Below are 26,439 nucleotides of genomic sequence, written 5' to 3' on the forward strand. Positions count from 1 at the left end.
TTGGGAGGTTCTAGACAATGTGAAGCGGTAGAGGAAAGCTACAACCACCACATCTTATGAAACGGTGGTCAACTTTTATTTTTAGACACAAGATGGACTCCTGTAAGCGATTTCTTTTATCTTATCAGTCCCGAATTCTTAAGGACACAAATAGAGACGAACGTACGTACTTCTCAAGAAATAGCAATAACAAAATTTTAGTCAAAATCCAAGTTGTTTTGTGTTTATCATATTTTAATAATGTGTATATATATCAAATTCGGATACAATTGTGAAGGTAATTCAAACCTGAAACTTTCGTTACATTGCTGCATGTAAGTTTGGACACTGTGACAAAACAAAGGAAGGCAACTTTTCGTGCCCTCTTCGGTTAGGCCGTAGGATGGTGCCGTAGATTGTTAGTTCGAGGCCCGGACAAGGCACAATAAAAAGTTGTCTTCCATCGTCAATTGTGTTACAATGTATTCATAAATTGATGTGTGAAAGTTAAATACCACATCACATAAACTTAAAGACACCGAAAGCGAATATCGTCACATTAAAATGCTTTCCAGCTATATCAACAATTCATCATCTTGTTGAACGCAAAACATTGTGTCTGTCTGTTTTGGTGATCTGTATTCCAGTCAGTCTTGCTACAGAGTGAATTTCCTATATTACACGCCAAACCCAGGTAAACAATTTGTTTCTTCCCTTTTCCTTGTGAGGGAGGTCAGTACCCGAGGTCCGTACCCCTATAATTAAATGGTAGTTGGAGCGACTCTGATACTGAAGCCTGGTTAACTAGTGTTTCTTCTTACGGGAGATCGGATAACATGTGCAGGTAGGATTGGACGTACTGACACTTCAAGAAATTCCCACGCTCGAGGATTTAAAGTCACAGTTCCTTCTTTTCACGCTGAGGTGAAGACTGAAGGACCCATTGGGATATTAAAGAGTGATCATTCTTCTGTGTTGTGGCTCTAAATACCCCGTATTAGCATCGTTGAACTCCGCCTTGTCAGCACAGAAACTTGAAAAAAAAACTTATCCATCCTAACTTTCAATTTCGCCACTAAGTTTACAAACTATGCAACCTTTCCTGAGAGAGACTTAAATCCCTCGATTGTTGGTACATACGCCATTGTATTTTCACGGTGATGACAGTGTTTGATAGTTCTTATAAAGAAACAACCGTGTGTTGTAGAGTGGTCGCAATCTGAACCTGGAGTGGTTTGTTAGTGTAGTAGTGTAGATCTTTGCCAGTTTAAACACCAACAAACACACTTGTAAAGGGTTCTCCGATTTATTGATAAAACTACATTTATCACCCTGTAACAATATATAACAATCATTAGCGATGGCTTTACCATAAATTACTTTGTAGATATCGCACATATACAGCACAATATAAATATTTTGATAACAAGCCGTTCGCTTATACATGTAGGTATAGAACTATTAAAATTACAAATACTTTAACTAGATTTACAGTTTCAAATATAATAGTTACATGCTATATTGAGCATAATTATATATAAAGAATATTGCAAATCTTATCATCCATGTACATACAGAACAGATCGTTAAAAACGCAATAAATTGAATATACATCAGACTTTTAAGAGCGTACCCATTTGTGGAATAGGGCGGTGGGATCACTATACAGCCGACGATATAGTACTAATAAGTAACAGTAATCTGCATAAAAAACAAACACAATACAGTAAATTAAAAAATACATATAGCGTTACCGGTACATATATAAATCCGATCACGATTACACAAATCGAATATACTTTGAAAGGAAGCAAATAAATGAATTAGTAATTGCACAATTAATTTAGTGAAAATTAGTAAATGTCTTACCTGTCAAAATTCCATCCTGTCAGTCAAGTGCTTATGGACAGAGTGCCGAATAGCGCGCCAAAAATGACCAAAATACAATAACGACAAAGAAAACACTGACCATTGGCTAAGGAAAGAGCTACTGACGGGATTATCAGAAACTGACCAATCAAGAAATAGAAATACCTTAAACATACTCCAAGGCCAAAATAAAGGGAAACGCATATTTAAATTAATAGACGGACGCTATAACGTATATATGTATTGATATAATAAAAACATGTAATAACGAAATATCGTCTCTGCCACACTAGTAACATATGTATATACAACATTCTTGGTTATAAAACTACCGAGGTCTTTGGTGTTCGAATGTCTCTGTTTGGTCTGGATTTTTGTTTTGATTGGAGTCTTGGTAGTTCCGGCTCCTGTAGTATTTCTGTCAAACATCTTTTATTTTTTCGACTGGAAACGTGTCTAGTTATGGGCATGGCTGCATGTCTTTATCACCGCATTCCCCATTCATCTGCCCACTGTCCATTTTCCCAGGCTCGTTGGTCATTTAGATGAATCACATGGTCCGAAAAATGCATTATTCTATAAAGCAGAAAGTCATCTGCAAGAAGTCTAACGGATGATTCGACCGAATCTGGTAGGTCTCTAGATCGGAAAACAAAAAGGTAGAACAACGATTGATTTTGATTGTTGAATTTTCTTTCCATCATTTTTGGAGAAAATTTCATTTATTAATCCTCTAGCTGTACATGATATAGAAAACACAAAACTACCGAAAAGTGTTATCCCTAGAATTCAACATTTCAGTCGTTTTAACTGTTATTTCTCAATAAGATATTATCACTAACAGGGATTTATCTCATTTGATTTTCTGAGAGTGCACGATTGAAATTAAAGACCAACAGACGACCATCTTGAATTTCATCAAATGAAGGTTATTATCATCATTTCTCAGAATGTACTAGAGTATTTTTTTTCAAATTCGTTTGGTATTTTATGGTCCTTGTTTTGAAACTAAGAATAAAAGCAAGACTGTCCACAGGTGGGTAACCAAAAAGACCGGAAATTCTAACACGGTATTCTCCCCTGAAAGAAACATGGCTGACAGATGGAAATTGTAAACAAACCGACGTTTCGATAGGGCAACTATTGCTGCCCTGCACAGAAACATAATGTTTCAACCTGTGCAACTTCGATCATATGGCTTCGGAGAGAAATCCAAGTTATATAATGCTGCTAAAGGTAATTTGTACTTCAGCAGAATGATCAAAATTAGATGCTACTGCGTTTGTTGTTTCTGTCAGACTCCGAAGCAGACACACTGTCACTGTTGATGGTGAAGACGATATTATATGGTCTAGTGGTGATTACAACTGTTTAATATGGTAGAAATAATTAACATCGAGAAGGAACTCTTTGCATAGATAACAAACTTATCTTGGCAGTTAATCGATTATAAGAAAAATAAAGAATTGATACCTACCTGCACTAACTTAGTCAACATGGAAGGACCAAAACCGACTAGACAGGTCCGACTAATAACCAGGTCAGCATAGAAGACCCTACATAAATAACTACATATGAAGGCAGATGGGACCTAAAGCTAGGCAACATATCAGGGCCAGGAAGCCCTTGCATCACAATGAGTTTGAATGTAAAGTGTCTAATGTCGATATTTCTAGCAGTCTTGCAGGAAATACACCATAAAACTTCATTTCCTGCCAGTATTGTTATCAATAATATTTCTGAACTTTATTGGTTAATTTTCTGAGAAATGTTTCTGTCGGCGATTTACCTTAATTCAGTGTTGATATTTAATTTCTTGTGGACAAACATGCAAAATAATATATATTTTTATGTATATTATGTATATGTATGTTAAAATATTTGGATGAGTTCATTGCACATATTCGGTAAAAGGTGTATTTTAAATTGGTTCGAGACTCCTTTGTCAGTTATTACCTGCATTGGTTAGGTGAAAGATTGGTACGATTTCAAACAATTATCATTGCAGCTCAAATTGATAGTAATCTGAGGTCATTAATATAATCATTTTATCTATCATCTTTACAGGAAACAAGGAGTTTGTCCAGCGCCTGAAGTTGGAGCGGAAGCTTGAGGCACACACTGGATGTGTGAGTTGTTACTGTTTTACCAGTAGGAATAGCACTCCACTTCACCATTGATTTATCAAAATTTGGAAACATTATTTGATGACAAAGTTAAAAACAAGACAGTGAACAAGTAAATGAAGTGTATGATGAAGAGTTTATGGTTTAAATTTCAGCAGTGAGCATTATGAGAGATAATCACTATAGTTTGTGAGGTTATTTGTTGCAATGACCTTGTAAAGCTATTTGTAACTGTTTGTTAAACTGTCTGTAACTAATATCGCTGACAAAGACCTTGTTAAACTGTTTGTAACTAATACAGCTGACAAAGACCTTGTTAAACACAGCTAACAAAGTCCTTTTTAAACTGTTTGTAACTAATATCGCTGACAAAGACCTTGTTAAACTGTTTGTAACTAATACAGCTGACAAAGACCTTGTTAAACTGTTTATAACTAATACAGCTGACAAAGACCTTGTTAAACTGTTTGTAACTAACACAGCTGACAAAGACCTTGTTAAACTGTTTGTAACTAATACAGCTGACAAAGACCTAGTTAAACTGTTTGTAACTTATACAGCTGACAAAGTCCTTGTTAAACTGTTTGTAACTTATACAGCTGACAAAGACCTTGTTAAACTGTTTGTAACTAATACAGCTGACAAAGTCCTTGTTAAACTGTTTGTAACTAATACAGCCGACATTGACCTTGTTAAACTGTTTGTAACTAATACAGCTGACAAAGACCTTGTTAAACTGTTTGTAACTAATACAGCTGACAAAGACCTTGTTAAACTGTTTGTAACTTATACAGCTGACAAAGTCCTTGTTAAACTGTTTGTAACTAATACAGCTGACAAAGTCCTTGTTAAACTGTTTGTAACTAATACAGCTGACAAAGACCTTGTTAAACTGTTTGTAACTAATACAGCTGACAAAGTCCTTGTTAAACTGTTTGTAACTTATACAGCTGACAAAGTCCTTGTTAAACTGTTTGTAACTTATACAGCTGACAAAGTCCTTGTTAAACTGTTTGTAAGTAATACAGCTGACAAAGTCCCTGTTAAACTGTTTGTAACTAACACAGCTGACAAAGTCCTTGTTAAACTGTTTGTAACTAATACAGCCGACATTGACCTTGTTAAACTGTTTGTAACTAATACAGCTGACAAAGTCCTGGTTAAACTGTTTGTAACTAATACAACCAACATTGACCTTGTTAAACTGTTTGTAACTAATACAGCTGACAAAGTCCCTGTTAAACTGTTTGTAACTAATACAGCTGACAATGACCTTGTTAAACTGTTTGTAACTAATACAGCCGACATTGACCTTGATATTTGTAATAATACAGCTGACAAAGACCTTGTTAAACTGTTTGTAACTAATACAGCTGACAAAGACCTTGTTAAACTGTTTGTAACTAATACAGCTGACAAAGACCTTGTTAAACTGTTCGTAACTAATACAGCTGACAAAGTCCCTGTTAAACTGTTTGTAACTAATACAGCTGACAATGACCTTGTTAAACTGTTTGTAACTAATACAGCCGACATTGACCTTGTTAAACTGTTTGTAACTAATACAGCTGACAAAGACCTTGTTAAACTGTTTGTAACTAATACAGCTGACAAAGACCTTGTTAAACTGTTTGTAACTAATACAGCTGACAAAGACCTTGTTAAACTGTTCATAACTAATACAGCTGACAAAGTCCCTGTTAAACTGTTTGTAACTAATACAGCCGACATTGACCTTGTTAAACTGTTTGTAACTGATACAGCTGACAAAGACCTTGTTAAACTGTTTGTAACTAATACAGCTGACAAAGTCCTTGTTAAACTGTTTGTAACTAATACAGCTGACAAAGACCTTGTTAAACTGTTTGTAACTAATACAGCTGACAAAGACCTTGTTAAACTGTTTGTAACTAATACAGCTGACAAAGTCCCTGTTAAACTGTTTGTAACTTATACAGCTGACAAAGTCCTTGTTAAACTGTTTGTAAATTAGTACAGCTGACAAAGATCTTTTTATATCTGGTTTATGATTTCAGGTAAAAAATACATAGAAAAGGAACAAGCAGAAATAGATATCACAAACAGTCTGTTATATTAAGAAATGTAGGAACTATGATCACTCAGATATATGTAAATAATTGAAAATTAATATGTACTTAGTAGAAAGACTGAACAGTCTGAAATATGTAGTTAAGTAGAAAGACTGAACAGTCTGAAATATGTAGTTAAGTAGAAAGTCTGAACACTCTGAAATATGTAGTTAAGTAGAAAGTCTGAACAGTCTGAAATATGTAGTTAAGTAGAAAGTCTGAACACTCTGAAATATGTAGTTAAGTAGGAAGTCTGAACAGTCTTAAATATGTAGTTAAGTAGGAAGTCTGAACAGTCTTAAATATGTAGTTAAGTAGAAAGTCTGAACACTCTGAAATATGTAGTTAAGTAGAAAGTCTGAACAGTCTTAAATATGTAGTTAAGTAGAAAGACTGAACACTCTGAAATATGTAGTTAAGTAGAAAGACTGAACAGTCTGAAATATGTAGTTAAGTAGAAAGTCTTAACACTCTGAAATATGTAGTTAAGTAGAAAGTCTGAACACTCTGAAATATGTAGTTAAGTAGAAAGTCTGAACACTCTGAAATATGTAGTTAAGTAGAAAGTCTGAACAGTCTTAAATATGTAGTTAAGTAGAAAGACTGAACACTCTGAAATATGTAGTTAAGTAGAAAGACTGAACACTCTGAAATATGTAGTTAAGTAAGAAGTCTGAACAGTCTTAAATATGTAGTTAAGTAGGAAGTCTGAACAGTCTTAAATATGTAGTTAAGTAGAAAGTCTGAACACTCTGAAATATGTAGTTAAGTAGAAAGTCTGAACACTCTGAAATATGTAGTTAAGTAGAAAGACTGAACACTCTGAAATATGTAGTTAAGTAGAAAGACTGAAAAGTCTGAAATATGTAGTTAAGTAAGAAGTCTGAACAGTCTTAAATATGTAGTTAAGTAGGAAGTCTGAACAGTCTTAAATATGTAGTTAAGTAGAAAGTCTGAACACTCTGAAATATGTAGTTAAGTAGGAAGTCTGAACAGTCTTAAATATGTAGTTAAGTAGGAAGTCTGAACAGTCTGAAATATGTAGTTAAGTAGAAAGTCTGAACACTCTGAAATATGTAGTTAAGTAGAAATTCTGAACACTCTGAAATATGTAGTTAAGTAGAAAGCCTGAACACTCTGAAATATGTAGTTAAGTAGAAAGTCTGAACAGTCTTAAATATGTAGTTAAGTAGAAAGTCTGAACACTCTGAAATATGTAGTTAGGAAAAAAGTTTGACAACATGAAACATGAAGAAAAGTAGAAACAATATTTAGTGATGTATATCTTATATATATATATTTTTTTTTGATAGGTGAACACGATTTGCTGGAACAACACTGGCCATACAATACTTTCTGGGTCTGACGATCAGCATCTTGTCATCACAGATCCATTCAACAACAAGGTTAATGTTTCACAAGAATAACGCTGCTCTTGATATAACTCTGGACATGGATTATCAAATATTTCTTACAGTTTTAGAAATAAATCTGTAATGTTTGAACAATCAGTTCAAAACACACACACAACAAAAATGCTTTGGAACTAGAATGTACTCATCACAAATTAATAAATTTTCTTTGAATGACCTTTAAACGAATGAGTTAACATAGATTAAACAAATTAGTCCGGTACCAGTAGTGATGTGACATCAAATTAGATACCAGTAGTGATGTGACATCAAATTAGATACCAGTAGTGATGTGACATCAAATTAGTCCGGTACCAGTAGTGATGTGACATCAAATTAGATATCAGTAGTGATGTGACATCAAATTAGATACCAGTAGTGATGTGACATCAAATTAGTCCGGTACCAGTAGTGATGTGACATCAAATTAGATATCAGTAGTGATGTGACATCAAATTAGATACCAGTAGTGATGTGACATCAAATTAGATACCAGTAGTGATGTGACATCAAATTAGATATCAGTAGTGATGTGACATCAAATTAGATACCAGTAGTGATGTGACATCAAATTAGATATCAGTAGTGATGTGACATCAAATTAGTCCGGTACCAGTAGTGATGTGACATCAAATTAGATATCAGTAGTGATGTGACATCAAATTAGATACCAGTAGTGATGTGACATCAAATTAGTCCGGTACCAGTAGTGATGTGACATCAAATTAGATATCAGTAGTGATGTGACATCAAATTAGATACCAGTAGTGATGTGACATCAAATTAGATATCAGTAGTGATGTGACATCAAATTAGATATCAGTAGTGATGTGACATCAAATTAGATACCAGTAGTGATGTGACATCAAATTAGATACCAGTAGTGATGTGACATCAAACTCTGATCCTGACACATATTCCCACTTTGATTTATGGTACTTTTTAACTTCTTGTTGAACTGTGTATCCATTGAAAGCACTTTATCCCCAAAATGGCGGTTGCATTGATGAATGAAATAGTTTGAAAAAATATTAGGATCCAACAGTCATTCAGAAGAATGAAATACATTCATGTTTGTTGGTTTTAATGTCATCATTAGATCTTATTCATGGAGGTGGATATTTAAAACTTTAAGGTCAGAAAATATGGAGTTAAAAACCTGTCTATAGAATCTTACAAGTTGTTAAGTCCTGGCCTCTAACTTCTGAAAGGTGTGTACATAGAATCTTACAAGTTAAGTCCTGGCCTCTAACTTCTGAAAGGTGTGTACATAGAATCTTACAAGCTGTTAAGTCCTGGCCTCTAACTTCTGAAAGGTGTGTACATAGAATCTTACAAGCTGTTAAGTCCTGGCCTCTAACTTCTGAAAGGTGTGTACATAGAATCTTACAAGTTGTTAAGTCCTGGCCTCTAACTTCTGAAAGGTGTGTACATAGAGTCTTACAAGTGTTAAGTCTTGTTAAGTCCTGGCCTCTAACTGGTTAAGTCCTGGCCTCTAACTTCTGAAAGGTGTGTACATAGAGTCTTACAAGTTGTTAAGTCCTGGCCTCTAACTTCTGAAAGGTGTGTACATAGAATCTTACAAGTTGTTAAGTCCTGGCCTCTAACTTCTGAAAGGTGTGTACATAGAATCTTACAAGTTGTTAAGTCCTGGCCTCTAACTTCTGAAAGGTGTGTACATAGAATCTTACAAGTTAAGTCCTGGCCTCTAACTTCTGAAAGGTGTGTACATAGAATCTTACAAGTTGTTAAGTCCTGGCCTCTAACTTCTGAAAGGTGTGTACATAGAGTCTTACAAGTTAAGTCCTGGCCTCTAACTTCTGAAAGGTGTGTACATAGAGTCTTACAAGTTGTTAAGTCCTGGCCTCTAACTTCTGAAAGGTGTGTACATAGAATCTTACAAGTTGTTAAGTCCTGGCCTCTAACTTCTGAAAGGTGTGTACATAGAGTCTTACAAGTTAAGTCCTGGCCTCTAACTTCTGATAGGTGTGTACATAGAGTCTTACAAGTTAAGTCCTGGCCTCTAACTTCTGAAAGGTGTGTACATAGAATCTTACAAGTTAAGTCCTGGCCTCTAACTTCTGAAAGGTGTGTACATAGAGTCTTACAAGTTAAGTCCTGGCCTCTAACTTCTGAAAGGTGTGTACATAGAGTCTTACAAGTTAAGTCCTGGCCTCTAACTTCTGAAAGGTGTGTACATAGAATCTTACAAGGTTTTCTATTTCATATGTGATATATAAAATGAGACTTTTTTGTGAGCCTTTGACAAGCTTGAATGAAAAATTGTTTCAAGTTTCATGAAACAAATATCAAATGGAAACAATTTCCTATTTATGACATGATTGATTAGAAATGCAAATATTTGAGAAAACATTTTTATGTCAGACATGAAGTAATGTTAGCTCTGTATTAGTGATTTTTATTGTCAGGTCACAATGTAATCTGTGAGTGATGTCATTTCATTATCAAAAATCTGATGTCATAAATGCTTATATTAAATTACACATAATCAATACAAAATGATACTGAATGGATATATTTATTCACTGAATTACAAGGCATTTATGGAATCATAAATATAAATAAATAAATAAAAATACTGGTCAAACACTGTTTTCTTGTTTACAGAAAGTTCTGTCCATCCGCTCTGGGCATCGTGCCAATATTTTCAGTGCGAAGTACCTTCCAGCATCAGGAGACAAACAGGTGTGTGTTTTGGGAGATTATTGAATCACTGCTATTAAATGATCAAGTAGTGCTTTGGTTACACACTTATGAAATTACCTTTCATCTCGACAACAAGGTTTTGATTCACTGATTGACACCTGTCCAACCCTTTGAGTTTCCCCTAGGTACTCTGGTTTCTATGACACCTGTCCAGCCCCCTGGGTTTCCCTGGGTATTCTGGTTTCTATGACACCTCTCCAACCCTTTGGGTTTCCCCTAGGTACTCTGGTTTCTATGACACCTGTCCAACCTTTTGGATTTCCCCTGGGTACTCTGGTTTCTATGACACCTGTCCAACCCTTTGAGTTTCCCCTGGGTACTCTGGTTTCTATGACACCTGTCCAACCCTTTGAGTTTTCCCTGGGTACTCTGGTTTCTATGACACCTGTCCAACCCTTTGAGTTTCCCCTGGGTACTCTGGTTTCTATGACACCTGTCCAACCCTTTGAGTTTCCCCTGGGTACTCTGGTTTCTATGACACCAGTCCTACCCTGTGGGTTCCCCCTGGGTACTCTGGTTTCTCTGACACCAGTCCTACCCTGTGGGTTCCCCCCCTCCCCCCCCAACCCTCAACCCCCCTGTGATATCAAAGGGACATAAAGACAATTAGTGGAGATGACAATGGACGATATGGTTGGCCCTTGTGGAATGCTGTGCTATTAACTTTATTACATGACTTATAACTTTCAAGATTTCCGCATCACAAGTTTACAGAAACTATTTTTCACAAAACAGACTGTATTGTACCATGCTACAAATATATGTTGATTATTATCCCTGTCTCTTATCTGTGACAATTATGGGTTATGAAATTATTTGATCTTGATTCTTTTCTGAAAGTAAATCACATACAAAAGAAAGTACAGGAGTTGTGAGAATGTGAGAAAAGATATGTTAAGATATGTAATGTTGGTTATCATATTACTAACTTAATTCATTTTGATGGTTCTTGTTTAGATTGAAAGGTAAAGCCTGATCTAGTGATGTTGTAAATCTATCAGTAATAACTGTGATGTGTTTCAGATCGTAAGTTGTTCTGGTGATGGGAAGATCTATCACACAGAGGTGGAGAGAGCTGATACCTACACCAGTAATCTGTTTGACTGCCATTTTGGCACTACATATGAGGTAAAACCTTATATAAAACATTGCTTGGCTTTTATACCCAGTTTTATATGGAATGATCATACTCATGAAATAATTTTTAAGTTGAGATCTACAGTTTTGTAAAATGTATGATTTTTCAAAATGAGGAAGGATTAAAATGCTGTAAAAAACAGTTTTTCTGATTCGTTGAAATATAAACAGCAGCATTTAATTACCCATACAGCTGAAACAGTAACAGCTTTGAATTCTCAAGACATCTGAACACACCATTTTTGTATGTTTTAACACAATCAGCTGTTGACCTTACCCAAACATCTAAACACTCGTTATTCCATGTAATTGAACGCAATGACTCAGGTGATTTTTTTTGTTCTTAGAACATTTGAACAAGCTTACTAACAAAATGTTTCTGTTGACTGCACTGCACATTGGAGTTCAGCCATCAGTGGTGACTTCACTGTATATTTGAATGAAAATCCAAACATGTTTTACAGGTGTTGGTAGTTCCCAATGAATCCTCCCTATTTCTTTCTTGTGGGGAGGATGGAACAGTTCGTTGGTTTGACCTCCGTGCTAAGTCCAGCTGCACCAAAGAGGACTGTAAAGAGGTGAGAACTTAGGAAAGATGAATTCTATAGAGCTACGGTTTCCACAAAAAATTATTTAATTAGTGTCTTGTTACTGTGTATTGTTACTATAACTGTACTGGTCAAGGTTGTGTAACAACAAGTTGCACTGGTCAAGGTTGTGTAATTTCAGGGTGGACTGGTCAAGGTTGTGTAATATCAGGGTGGACTGGTCAAGGTCGTGTAATATCAATTTGGATTGGTCACAACCATGTAATATCAGGGTGGACTGTTCAAGGTCGTGTAATATTAGGTTGGACTGTTCAAGGTCGTGTAATATCAATTTGGACTGGTCACAATCATGTAATATCAGGGTGGACTGGTCAAGGTCATGTAATATCAGGGTGGACTGGTCAAGGTCATGTAATATCAGGATGGACTGTTCACAATCATGTAATATCAGGGTGGACTGGTCAAGGTCATGTAATATCAGTGTGGACTGGTCAAGGTCGTGTAATATCAATTTGGACTGGGCAAGATCAAGCAATATTAAGGTGAACTAATATGTACATGTACAATTTAAGATATTTGGATATTTTATGATGTTGCTGTCACATTTTTTGTTTACATCATTGAATGTGTAAACAGAGACTCCACTCCATTCATTTTGATATACCCTGTTACCAATAGTTGTACTTAATGTCCAAAAGTAGAGCACTTAATACAATGTGTACGATCCGTAGATCTTTTCCTGTGGACTACATGGGGTGAAGTTAATGATTCAGATTTTAGGATCAACAACCTTGGTTTTTGTCATTGTGAGGATACTTCTCTTGAGTACAACTCTGGAAGTTTGTTCAAAATTCAACAAACTTCTGGATGGATTAATACCACAAATCCTAGGTTTCTGTGATGGGAATGTTTAATTGATGTTCAATGTGTACGATCCGTAGATCTTTTCCTGTGGACTACATGGGGTGAAGTTAATGATTCAGATTTTAGGATCAACAACCTTGGTTTTTGTCATTGTGAGGATACTTCTCTTGAGTACAACTCTGGAAGTTTGTTCAAAATTCAACAAACTTCTGGATGGATTAATACCACAAATCCTAGGTTTCTGTGATGGGAATGTTTAATTGATGTACTACTTTTCCTGAATTTTAGGATCCCATAATGAGTACTGAATATTTCAGTTTGTTTCTTAATTAAAAAAAAAAGGTATTTGGGTGAAAGTGACTCAAAATTAAGGACAGGGAGCACTTCTTTTCTTATTATGAAAACAATTCCAAACATTTTGCCATCAAGGCAGCAAGTTTTGAAAAAACTTAAATTTTCAGAACATTGTCAAATTTTTCAAATTGGACATTTTTCAGTTGCTGTTGAGATTTGTGACTGTCAAATCCAATTGAAAATCTCTTGCCTATTATTCCTGTATCACTCTGTTGCATATTAATGGATGAAGGAATTGGCTAGTAATTTAGATTGCCTCTAAATAATCAAGAATACTCGATATTCATGCAAAAAATTAAGAAAGAAAATGCATTCTGCCATCAAATCTTTCAAAAAAATCAGCAGAGTTCCTTATGTCCTTAACACAACCATTTTTATTGGAGAAAACAACATAAATGAAATATAAAGAAATGTATTGATGAATTGTTGATTTGTTGGTCCAATCAATCTCTTGACACCAGAGTGCAGAGAAATGGAATGTCAGCAGTCCTAGGAAAACCTACTAGTTATTTTTATTTTGTATTATTTTTAAAGGATGTACTGATAAACTGTCATAGAGCAGTTACCTCCCTTGCTGTGAATCCATTCATACCCTATCACCTGGCCATAGCATGTTCTGATAGCTCTGTTCGTATCTTTGATAGACGTATGCTTGGGACAAGGGCTACAGGTAAGTGTACTATATAATAAAAGTTATTAGATAAAGACATGGAAACAATGGCACCACATTCTAGTTACAGCTATAATCATTAGATACTGGTTTAAACATAATAATGCATGCTGCTATACATTAAAATGAAGCATAAAACATCAGGGCTCTCGATCTGCCAGATTTGGGGCCGATTCCCAATGCAAAATAACATCTTTTTTTCCCAATTTAGACCCCAAATTTTCCTAATTCTAAGGAAAACACCTTTTTTCCCCCAATTCTAAGGGCCCCGGGCCCCAGTCCCAAAATGGGGTGTGAGAGCCCTGAACATGTATTGTGTAATACCACTACTATCTATTGATAGATAAAGTAATTATAAAGCATGGCAGGGATATTTATTTGTTACAAGGTAACTATATGTGACATGGTATCACAGAGATATTTTATTTGTTACTAGGTAACTATATGTGACATGGTATCACAGAGATATTTTATTTGTTACTAGGTAACTATACTGGACATGGTATCACAGAGATATTTTATTTGTTGCTAGGTAACTATATGTGACATGGTATCACAGGGATATTTTATTTGTTACTAGGTAACTATATGTGACATGGTATCACAGGGATATTTTATTTGTTACTAGGTAACTATATGTGACATGGTATCACAGGGATGTTTTATTTGTTACTAGGTAACTATACTGGACTAGGTAACTATAATTGACATGGTATCACAGAGATATTTTATTTGTTACTAGGTAACTATATGTGACATGGTATAACAGGGATATTTTATTTGTTACTAGGTAACTATATGTGACATGGTATCACAGGGATATTTTATTTGTTACTAGGTAACTATACTGGACATGGTATCACAGAGATATTTTATTTGTTGCTAGGTAACTATATGTGACATGGTATCACAGGGATATTTTATTTGTTACCAGGTAACTATATGTGACATGGTATCACAGGGATATTTTATTTGTTACTAGGTAACTATACTGGACATGGTATCACAGAGATATTTTATTTGTTGCTAGGTAACTATACTGGACATGGTATCACAGAGATATTTTATTTGTTGCTAGGTAACTATATGTGACATGGTATCACAGGGATATTTTATTTGTTATTAGGTACATATGCTGGACGCAGTATTACAGGGATGATGTGTCGCTTTACTGCTCCTACACTTTCTGGACGTTCTTACAGAATCACCTCCCTGAACTACAGCCCAGATGGCGATGATGTTCTTGTTAGCTACTCCTCAGAGTATATTTACCTGTTTGGTCATAAGGTGAGCTCAGTCATATTCTAAAATTTCTAAAAAAATAATTGTCTCATGAACTTATTTAGAAAAAAGCATTATTGTAATCACACCTGACTTTTCAGTCACTAAATGTAGTCCTATTTTTGTGCTTGTGCTTTTTTCAGGAAAACAAGTACAAATGTTTGGGGAAAAGCCTTCCATTAGAGACAAAATCATCTAGTCCTCGACACCAGAATGTGGTATGTTAGTATATAACCTCTAACCTTTGAGACCATAATATGGTATGTTAGTATATAACCTCTAACCTTTGACACCATAATGTGGTATGTTAGTATATAACCTCTAACCTTTGACACCATAATGTGGTATGTTGGTATATAACCTCTAACCTTTGACACCTGAATGTGGTAGGTTTATATAACCTCTATTCTTTGACACCAGAATGTGGTATGTTTGTATATAACCTCTAACCTTTGACATATGGTGGGTTGATGTAGGTATGGTGGGTTGATGTAGGTATGGTAGGTTGATGTAGGTATGGTGGGTTGATGTAGGTATGTAGGGTTGATGTAGGTATGGTAGGTTGATTGTAAGTATGGTAGATATGATGGTTGATGTAGGTATGGTGGGTTGATGTAGGTATGGTAGGTTGATGGTAAGTATGGTAGATATGGTGGGTTGATGTAGGTATGGTGGGTTGATGTAGGTATGGTAGGTTGATGTAGGTATGGTGGGTTGATGTAGGTATGGTGGGTTGATGTAGGTATGGTAGGTTGATGTAGGTATGGTGGGTTGATGTAGGTATGGTGGGTTGATGTAGGTATGGTGGGTTGATGTAGGTATGGTGGGTTGATGTAGGTATGGTGGGTTGATGTAGGTATGGTAGGTTGATGGTAAGTATGGTAGGTTGATGTAGGTATGGTGGGTTGATGTAGGTATGGTAGGTTGATGTAGTTATGGTGGGTTGATGGTATGGGTTTTGTAGGTATGGTTGGTTGATGTAGTTATGGTGGGTTGATGTAGGTATGGTGGGTTGATGTAGGTATGGTGGTTGATGTAGGTATGGTAGGTTGATGTAGGTATGGTGGGTTGATGTAGGTATGGTGGGTTGATGTAGGTATGGTAGGTTGATGTAGGTATGGTGGGTTGATGTAGGTATGGTAGGTTGATGTAGGTATGGTGGGTTGATGTAGGTATGGTAGGTAGTTATGGTAGGTTGATGTAAGTATGGGTTGATGTAGGTATGGTGGGTTGATGTGTAGGTATGGTGGGTTGATGTAGGTATGGTGGGTTGATGTAGGTATTGTGGGTTGATGTAGTTGATGTAGGTATGGTGGGTTGATGTAGGTATGGTGGGTTGATGTAGGTATGGTAGGTTGATGGTAAGTATGATAGATATGGTGGGTTGATGTAGGTATGGTAGGTTGATGTAGGTATGGTAGGTTGATGTAGGTATGGTGGGTTGATGTAGGTATGGTGGGTTGATGTAGGTATGGTGGGTTGATGTAGGTATGGTGGGTTGATGTAGGTATGGTGGGTTGATGTAGCTATGGTGGGTTGATGTAGGTATGGTGGGTTGATGTAGGTATGGTGGGTTGATGTAGGTATGGTGGGTTGATGTAGGTATGGTGGGTTGATGTAGGTATGGTAGGTTGATGTAGGTATGGTAAGTATGGTAGATATGGTGGGTTGATGTAGGTATGGTGGGTTGATGTAGGTATGGTGGGTTGATGTAGGTATGGTGGGTTGATGTAGGTATGGTGGGTTGATGTAGGTATGGTAGGTTGATGTAGGTATGGTAGGTTGATGTAGGTATGGTGGGTTGATGTAGGTATGGTAAGTATGGTAGATATGGTGGGTTGATGTAGATATGGTAAGTATGGTAGATATGGTAGGTTGATGTAGGTATGGTGGGTTGATGTAGGTATGGTGGGTTGATGTAGGTATGGTAGGTTGATGTAGGTATGGTGGGTTGATGTAGGTATGGTGGGTTGATGTAGGTATGGTGGGTTGATGTAGGTATGGTGGGTTGATGTAGGTATGGTGGGTTGATGTAGGTATGGTAGGTTGATGTAGGTATGGTAGGTTGATGTAGGTATGGTGGGTTGATGTAGGTATGGTGGGTTGATGTAGGTATGGTAGGTTGATGTAGGTATGGTGGGTTGATGTAGGTATGGTAGGTTGATGTAGGTATGGTAGGTTGATGTAAGTATGGTAGGTTGATGTAAGTATGGTAGGTTGATGTAGGTATGGTAGGTTGATGTAAGTATGGTAGGTTGATGTAGATGTTATATTCAAACAAACATGATAATATTGTATATATGATTACACGTACCTTGCTTTTTAATTCTTCTGATGTTGACTTTTATATGTTACAGACTGATGACAGCTTAGAGCCCATCAAACAGTCATTAGAGGTGACTAACTCTAAACAGGCACGCTCCCATACTGTCCCAGGTGGTAGCACTAACCAGCCACAAACAGGACAAAAAGGACAGGATGAGGGAGGAACAAAAAGTGGGATAGGCAGCAAGAGTAAGGATGGAGGGAAGGGAAGTGGGAAGAGCAGAAAAGATGATGAGGGAAAGTCCGGGGATGGAAAAGACTTAGGAAAAGGAAAACTTATGACAGAGGTTTTGGGGAAAGTAAAAGGAGGGAAGGCTGAAGACAGCAAAGAAGAGAAGAATATAACAGGGGAAGAAATGAAGGAAACCACAGGGAGAGACAGAGAAGAACATTTAGATAATACAACAGTACCAAAGGAATCTGAGGAGGATATCCAAACAAAGGTGGAGAGAGGACCTAGTTCAGTTAGAGAAGGAAATGTCGAGGAACAGTCAGGGAATGAGTTGTTAGAAGTAAGTAGAGGGGGAGGGGCTAGATCAGGAGGGGCTAGAGGTGTAGACGCTGCTAGAGCCATGGGTGGGGCCCTGCCTGGAGATGTGAGTGGAACGTTGGGTGGAGTGATAGCTGGAGACATGGGTGGAGCTAGCACCTCATCAGCTACAGAGGCCTTAGAGGAGTCTGCTGCAGGACACCCACCCATAAAGCGTCTTCGTCTGCGTGGTGATTGGTCAGATACAGGACCAAATGCACGTCCAGAGAGTGAGCGGCAAGCCCAGGGGACAGGTAAACTGTGATTCCTAACGCATAAGTGCTAGTTTAAGACAAATGTATATTTTGTTTGAGAATTCAAATAGTGTATCTCTGAATGAAATAGAAAATTATGTTTATATTAGCATTGTCATGTTGTTTGTTAGGATTTCCATCACTTGTGAAATATTGTTTTTTCTTACAGCTGAACAGCGGAGAAGTCCACACACTTCTATCATGCAGCGTATGTCAGATATGCTTACACGCTGGTTGGATGGAAACTTACGAAGGACAGAAGGTCAGGAGGAAAGTTTAGAAGGTCAGGCAGAAGATTCCGAGGTAAGAACTGAAGGATCAGGTGTTGGTGAAGAATCAGACCATATCACCCAAGAACATTCTGTAGGGGCGGCAGGCATGTCCCAAGGCACTGGAGACCAAACTTCCCCAGGGGAGGCACCAGAAAGGACTGTCCTTAGTGGTGTATCAGGTATGGAAATCTATCAGATCCTCTGTATAAGTGCTAGAGAGTCAAAGTCACACATTAAGTACATATCACGGTCACAAAATGATAAGTATTAACAGTGTTGTGCTTCCTGTGACTAGTTCTGATGCCATCAGTTATTACCTAGAAATTTCTTGAAATACATCTTTTTTTTAATTATCTCATCATTTAATATGCTATGAAAATATTTATCATCATTTTTAATTGATGATTAAAAACAGTTTTAATTTTCTAATTTTGACATTTGTGTTTTTATGTTATTTTCCGTTTCTCCTTTGTCTGCAGAGACTTTGCCTGATCTTCTGTTTATTTTTAGGTCACTTGGTCACCTTATGCAATCACCTTCATTCGGCGTCATGCGTCCATTAACAATTTATCATTTTCAACCTCTTCTCAAAAACTCCTGAACTGATTTCAGGTGTTACTTTTCTCTGTAGGGAAGGGGTAAAGTTTACTGCAATTTATATAGGAAAAAGAGATTTTTGAGTATAATTTGTTTAATTTCCATTGGAAATATTTCAAACTTGATTTGAATGAAGGATGACAGCTAGATGGTATGAATAGGGGTCAAATTGAATTCACTTAAAGAAAAATCTTCTGAACACCCAGGTATGGTCAAATTGGATGCTCTTCATGGATGTAAGTGTCTTTTATAGAAAAATTTGAATTTTTGAGCATAACATTGATAATTTTCCAGTGGAAATAACTTTGTAAGATTTTTCATTATAGGATGACAGTTTTGATGGTATGCAGGTATTGACACTGGCTTACTATCATCATTTCACAATTTCTTTTTCATGACACTTGAAAGCTGCTTTCCATCTATATTCAATATTGCTTATCTCAGGTGACCATCAAAGCCACTAGGCCTCTTGTTTTTTAATTCATCGTTGAGGGTTTCTTTTAATTCCATTTTTCAGAAACCTCTACAGAAATGGAGGATATGAATTATCATGGTAGATCTGATGTCCAAGAGGGGATATCTCAGGAGCGTGATAATGAGGGACTTTCTCAAAATACAACAACAGATTCACCACTGGCACCTCATTTTGTCGAGAAATCAGTGAAAGACAGTAATTCTCGGCAGGTAGATGTTGTCAATAGCGACAAGAAAGGTCAAAGTTCAACAAGTGCAATATCTGGTGTAGTAGAAGGACTTCAAGCTAGTACATCTAGACAGGGACTTGCTGAGGATTCAATACAGTCTACATCTGAAAGTGTCAGGTCAGTGTCAGGGCAACAGCCTTCAGTTGTGGTTGGTGACCATGGGAATCAGGAGGCACCTCTGTCCCCAGGACAGATGGAGCCTGTTATCAGTTTGCATTACTCATCTGAAGGAACAACCAGCAGCACCATCAGATTAGGCTTTGCCAAGTTTGAAAATCTGGAAGCTGGTCTGCTACAGAGAAGTGCAGAAAATGCTTCCCTGGCTCCTCTTGTGAGGGACACCAGTCAGTTTGATGATGGTCATCCAAGACTGTTGTCCCAGATGAACAATACTGGAGACTTAGAGAATTTCCAGGAACACAGTGATTCAGTTGAAGGGCAAAACAATAGTGTTAGTCCTTCTAGTGGTAATGAAAGGCCTACTCCTTTGGGTCCAAGTGATTCTGGGAGTCACTCAGGTCAGAGTGATTTGACAAGTCCCACAGTACAGAGGGATATTATGGAACATATGGATCCTAGTGACTCTGCCAATCCCAAGTCAAACAGTGACTCTACCAGACAAAGTGATTTGGTCAATTCTAAGGCACAAAGTGCATCAAGCAGTCCAAAGGGACAGTGTGATTCAGGGAGTCCTCTGGGTTCTGGTGACTCAGCCAGTCTGGTTATAGACAGTCCTATATGTGTTAGTGGGGACTTGAATAGTACCAGTGAAAGTGAGGAAACTAGGACTGAACAGGAGAATGTGCAGGATCTTTTGATGGAAACAGAGGACTATGTTACTGATTCTACATCCAGTGGAGTTAGTTCTAGTGACCATTCACTGCCATCCTCAAGTAGAGAGACCAGCTCAAGTGCCAAGCCTGAGTCCTCCTGTACATTCAATGTAGGTCAGAACACAGAAGCTAGTCATACAGACAATAAGGTTTGTGAGGAGGAAGCCATTGTTGGGGAGGGAGGTCATTTGTCTCCTGTTGTAGATACAGCTGTACTATCAGTGGGGACAGAGGACAGGCAAAATTCAGAGGATGAAGGTAAGAAAAGGAAAGAAAAAAAGGATTTGAATTCACAGCAAGAAAAAGCAAGATTTGGAAAGCATGATGTGTTATCAAATGATCTGAAACCTTCCTGTTTAAAGGAATCAAAGCCAGTTGTAGGGGAAATCTCCAAGGATCAATCAGTAACTGGGTCACAACCAGTAACAGTGGAAATTTCCAAGGATCAACCATTAACTGTGTCACAGTCAGTTACAGCGGAAACCTTCAAGGATCAGTCGTTAACTGTGTCACAGTCAGTTACAGCGGAAACCTTCAAGGATCAGCCGTTAACTGGGTCACAACCACTAACAGTGGAAACCTCAAAGAATCAGACAGTAACTGGGTCACAGTCTGTTACAGGAGAAACCTCAAAGAATCAGACAGTAACTGGTACACAGCCAGTTACAGCGGAAACCTCCAAGGATTGGCTGGTAACTGGGTCACAGTCTGTTACAGGAGAAACCTCAAAGAATCAGACAGTAACTGGGTCACAGCGAGTGACAGCGGAAACCTCCGAGGATCAGTCAGTAACTGGTAAACAGCCTGTTACATCGGAAAGTTCCAAGGATCAGCTGGTAACTGTGTCACAACCAGTTACAGGAGAAACCTCACAGCCAATTACAGCGAAGTCTGCAGGGCCACAGCAGTCAACGGCACAAGTGTCACAAGATGTGGAGGAGAGTTGTGAGGGGGCTACTGGACAGGCAGTCACTGGCCGAGGTAAATCCTGAAGTTGTAGTCATAGTAATCATTGTTTTGTAGCATTCACTGCGGTAGAAAAAGTTCTGTATCAAGAATTTAATTTGCTCTGTATGATAGGTATTTTGCAATAGGAGAGATTAATCACCTTAAGTCTACTTTGACTGTTGACTTTAATAGGAATTGTGACTTAATTAACTTTGATTTACAGAAACTGAGAGCTCACACGGAGCTCTCACTTCAAGCACACCTAGAGAAGCCACAACTACCACCCGTCAGCGAAGAATAGGCCGCAGTGGACCTCCTACAGGAAACTTCCAGTTATCAACTGATGAAGACAGCAGTGATGATGATACAACTACACCACGCAGGAGGAGGTAACTCTCATTTTTAGGTAATCTCGACCCGAACCTATAGCCATCGTGTTTCGTCCGTCGTCATCCGCCGTGCGTCGTCCGTAAACTTTTCATTCAAAAAACTTCTTCTCAAATACTAGAAGGCCTAGGGGGCTAATACTTGGCTCATAGCATGCTGGCATGGAGCCCTACAAAGTTGTTGAAATTAATGACCTTGACCCACTTTCAAGGTCACAGGGTTCAAATATGTTAAAATATACAAACAACTTCTTCTCAATAAGCAAAAGTCCATGAGTGCTGATATTGGGCCTGTAGGATGCTTGGAGGAAAGGCTACCAAGTTTGTTCAAATAAATGACCTCGACCATCTTTCAAGGTCACAGGGGTCAAATATGTTGAAATTTTTAAACAACTTCTTCTCAGTAACCAAAAGGCTCAGAATGCTGATATTGAGTCTGTAGCATGCGGGGATGAAGGGCTACTAAGTTTGTTCAAATGAATGACCTTGACCCACTTTCAAGGTCACAGGGGTCAAATATATGAAAATATACAAACAACTTTTTCTCAATAAGCAAAAGTCCAAGAGTGCTGATAATGGACCTGTAGGATGCATGGATGACATGCTACCAAGTTTGTTCAAATGAATGACCTCGACCCACTTTCTAGGTCACAGGGGTCAAATATGTTAAAATATAAAAACAACTTCTCTTCAATAAGCAAAAGTCCAAGAGTGCTGATAATTGATAATTGACCAAATTTGTAGAATGACCTTGACCCACTTTCAAGGTCACAGGGGTTAAATATGTTAAAATATGCAAATGACTTCTCAATAACCAAAATGATTAGAGTGCTGATATTGGGCCTGTAGGATGCTTTGAGGAAGTGTTACCAAATGTGTTCAAGTGAATGACCTTTACCCACTTTCAAGGTCACAGGGGTTAAATATGTTAAAATCTGTAAACGACTTCTCAGTAACCAAAAGGCTCAGAGTGCTGATATTGGGCCTGTAGGAGGAAGGGCTCCCAAGTTTATTCAAATGAATAAAGCCCACTGTTTTAACGGCAGACTCACTGTTGTTAGAGTTTGGCTTGCTTTTTGTCAGATGACCATTAAGGCCCATGGGCCTCTTGTTTACATGTTATGCTGATTTTCCCATACACCAACCTTTATTTGTAGATTTCTCATTTCATTTAAAAGAGCAGTGGACTTAATGAAATTAGTTAAATTAAATTTTCATACGTCTTCAGAGAAAATAGGGACACACTGGAGCGCCATATTACTGCTATCAGACTGCAGGAGCTGTATCGTAAACGTCAAGAGGAGCGAGAGAAGGAGGAAATGGAACTAAGAAACATACACCAACCGACCTTTACTTCAAAGTTCCGAGGTCACAGGAATGCCCGCACAATGGTAAGGCAATAAGATTCTTGTAGTAATCACATTTAATTGACATCAAGATATTAGGTGGATATTTTTGGCTTTTGGCTTTTTCCTTTAAATTAGTAACATTATTGATCAGTAACAGTTATACCCATGGTGCTATAGAATGTGTATTTTATCATTACATTTCCGAGTCAGCATGTATTAAGTAGATTTTGTATCAAGGAGGCCAAAGTTTAGAGAAATCAGTTTTATTGAGCAAGTTTTGTACAGACAGATCGAGGAGCCCAACAAATGGAAGAATCAGTTTGTGATAAGTGAGTTTTGTACCAACAGATCAAGGAGGCCAACAAATGGGAGAATCAGTTTGTGATGTGTTAGTTTTGTACCAACAGATCAAGGAGGCCAACTTTTGGGGAAGTCAGTTTGTGATGAGTGGATCTGATTGTGGTCACATCTTTATCTGGGACCGCTATACATCCAAGCTTGTCATGTTACTGGAGGGTGACCGCCATGTTGTCAACTGTCTGCAACCTCATCCCTTTGATCCAAGTAAGTACATTGTATAATATACTAGATTGTAGATAGAAGTCAGAAATCTGTTAGATAAAGAAGTCAGAAATCTGTTAGATAGAGGTCAGAAATCTGTTAGGAAGCAGATAGAAGTCAGAAATTTGTTGTTTAGTATAAGTCAGACATCCCTGAAGTAAAAGATAGAAGTCAGAAATATTCATGAAGTTAACAGAAGACTGTTAAATGTCAGATTTTATGTTAGAAAACCCTTCTTTCTGAGATCATTATCAACTGGTTCAGTGATGAAGGGAAGCAATATATTTACATTGTTTTGTGATTTAGTCCTCGCCACAAGTGGAATTGACTATGATGTCAAGATTTGGTCACCAATGGAGGAGAAAAGCTGCTTTGATGAGGAGAAAGCTAATGAGGTAATGATAGTTTAATGCGACATTCATAAATCCTGGCAGGCATGTAGAAATCAAGACTTAACAAAACGGATCTCTAGTTTCTCCTCCATCATAGAAGAACAATTCTGATCTGACCAGTGTTAAAACCACAATAATTATTAGTTCTTCACTAGAAATACAATCTTCATCCATCAGAGCATCCTTCATTAAGATATTCAGTATAGGTATTACACACTCTTGTTGTCTGCCTTTACTGCAGTTATGACCCCTTATTTACTTGATACTGCAATTGTATATTAGTCAGCTTTACTATGTCTCTTTATTCTCTTGATAGAAATAGTAGGAATGTGCATGTTGTTTGTAATATAAATAGGAGGACACTATGGTTGCATATTCCTGTGTGTTACAGATCATGAGAAGAAATGAAGTTATGCTGGAGGAGACCCGCGACACCATTACAGTGCCTGCTGCCTTCATGTTACGTGTGCTAGCCTCGCTCAACCAAATTCGATCAGGTAATTCTAACTTTTATTTATGCTCTAGTTTGCTTCAGTGTGAGTCATAGTCATCATAAAATGTTGTGTTTTTGTTTTTCCAGGACGTTCAGCCACTGTTGAGAACCCTGTGGAACAGGACTCCTCCTCGGACACAGACTGAGTATTATAACAAGACGTTGGAAATTCCTCAATGTTTTATCCTATTTATCGACTGTCAACTGTTTTAACTTCTGAATACATTAACAATGAAATCCACTCATGACAAGTCTAGTTCCAAATCTTTCCTGTATTTCATCCATGAGATAGTGACGTTCTGGGAAATTTCATAAAATATTGTTTCAGCAAGGTATACAGGTATATAGATAGGGATGCAAAAGGAAATTTACTTCCAATGATCATTTAGTAACTTGCTTTCGTAGAGGCAATCATGTAACACATTGATTTTGTCAAAGACAGTAAGAATAGTGAACCGGACAGTAGGAAAAGATCCAGAGATTACGATGAAGGATTTACTGAGCTAGCCTAACACAAGCTTACTGGTACATGTTTTACTATATAGTGCTGTTTGTACTCTTCTTGATATTGGGAACCAATTTATGGTTATTTTGACACAAAATACAGTTCTGTGTTATCCGATAGGACATTGATTGTAGATTTTAAGAATCTGTTGCAGTATGGCTTAGTTCGCACGTGATTGGGAGTCGTCAGATGCTGAGTTAACATTCAATTTATATGGCTGATGGATATCATTTATATGTATATGGTCAATTTAAACAATTATGCACTTGTATTCACTCAGTGAATAGGTGAGAAAAACTACTGACTTGGCACATAGTGACAGTCAATAGATCAGTTTTTCCTTCTTACCATATACATGTATGACTTTATCTTGGTATGTTATTAAATTTTAACAGTTTTCTGTTGTTACACTTTTTATTTTTAATGTTCACTTGACTACCATAGTTTTGATATTACAGATTTTGTTGTTGACAACAGTGCTCTTAGAGATAGGTAACAACAAGCCCACCTCACCTGGTTTAGATTTCTGAAATTTAATTAAATTTAAACTAAGGGAAAAGTGTTTAAAACACTTGTATTTATTTCCTTCGTTAGGCCTCACCCCTCCTCCCTAAAGGAGACATTATCCAGTTATTCCTACAGATGAAAGATTTTAAAGAATTAGCTCCAATGGGCCCATCCTTCCTGATTCAGGCAACAGAAACTTCACAACTGATTCCTCTTCACCAAAGGATGCTTTAGACCAAATCTGGGCAAAATCAAAACATTCCTACATGATGAGGTGGATTTCAAAGAAGGGGCCAAACCCCATCATTAATAAAGGAAGAGGCCCAGAGGGCCTGTATCGCTTACCTGGATCTTATAACCAAGCAATGGTATACATTTCTATTTAGGTTGAAGCTCAGTCACTTTACCTCATCAATAGGGCAAAACCAATGGGTAAATTCTTATATCATGATTGTCTTTCTCATTTGATGCCCAGTAAGACTTAATTGACTACTGGGTTGGTATCTCAATGATGTCAAAATTATGACCAAAAAAAAGTTCCAAGAGGTGTGCTACGCCCAAGGGTCAATTCTTACATAATGAATGTGTTCATTTCTTGATGCCGTACAATTCTATATATATATATGGTTGTAGGCTGGGGACTTCAACTATTTCAAAGATATAACCCAGAAACTATGTATCTAGGGATGGAATACACCACAGGACCAAATTTCACATCATGATTGAG

At 37.4% G+C, this 26,439-nt stretch overlaps 1 protein-coding gene across 1 annotated transcript; it reads left to right on the forward strand.

Annotated features, from left to right (window-relative positions):
* The first annotated feature begins 2,946 nt into the window (after positions 1-2,946).
* Positions 2,947-25,602, forward strand: LOC132543784 (DDB1- and CUL4-associated factor 6-like). The gene is made up of 18 exons (XM_060207308.1): positions 2,947-3,084; positions 3,916-3,977; positions 7,378-7,470; positions 10,105-10,182; positions 11,227-11,331; positions 11,805-11,918; positions 13,641-13,776; positions 14,903-15,063; positions 15,201-15,275; positions 17,415-18,165; positions 18,335-18,616; positions 19,552-21,552; positions 21,743-21,908; positions 23,134-23,296; positions 23,662-23,818; positions 24,122-24,210; positions 24,599-24,704; positions 24,788-25,602. The coding sequence occupies exons 1-18, from the start codon at positions 3,015-3,017 to the stop codon at positions 24,844-24,846; spliced, it is 4,668 nt and encodes a 1,555-aa protein (XP_060063291.1). The 5' UTR covers positions 2,947-3,014; the 3' UTR covers positions 24,847-25,602.
* Positions 25,603-26,439: the final 837 nt, after the last annotated feature.

The sequence above is a fragment of the Ylistrum balloti genome, unplaced genomic scaffold (genome assembly GCF_031769215.1).
Source record: "Ylistrum balloti isolate Yb309-2 unplaced genomic scaffold, AGI_CSIRO_Ybal_v1 Utg369764, whole genome shotgun sequence".
Classification (NCBI taxonomy): domain Eukaryota; kingdom Metazoa; phylum Mollusca; class Bivalvia; order Pectinida; family Pectinidae; genus Ylistrum; species Ylistrum balloti.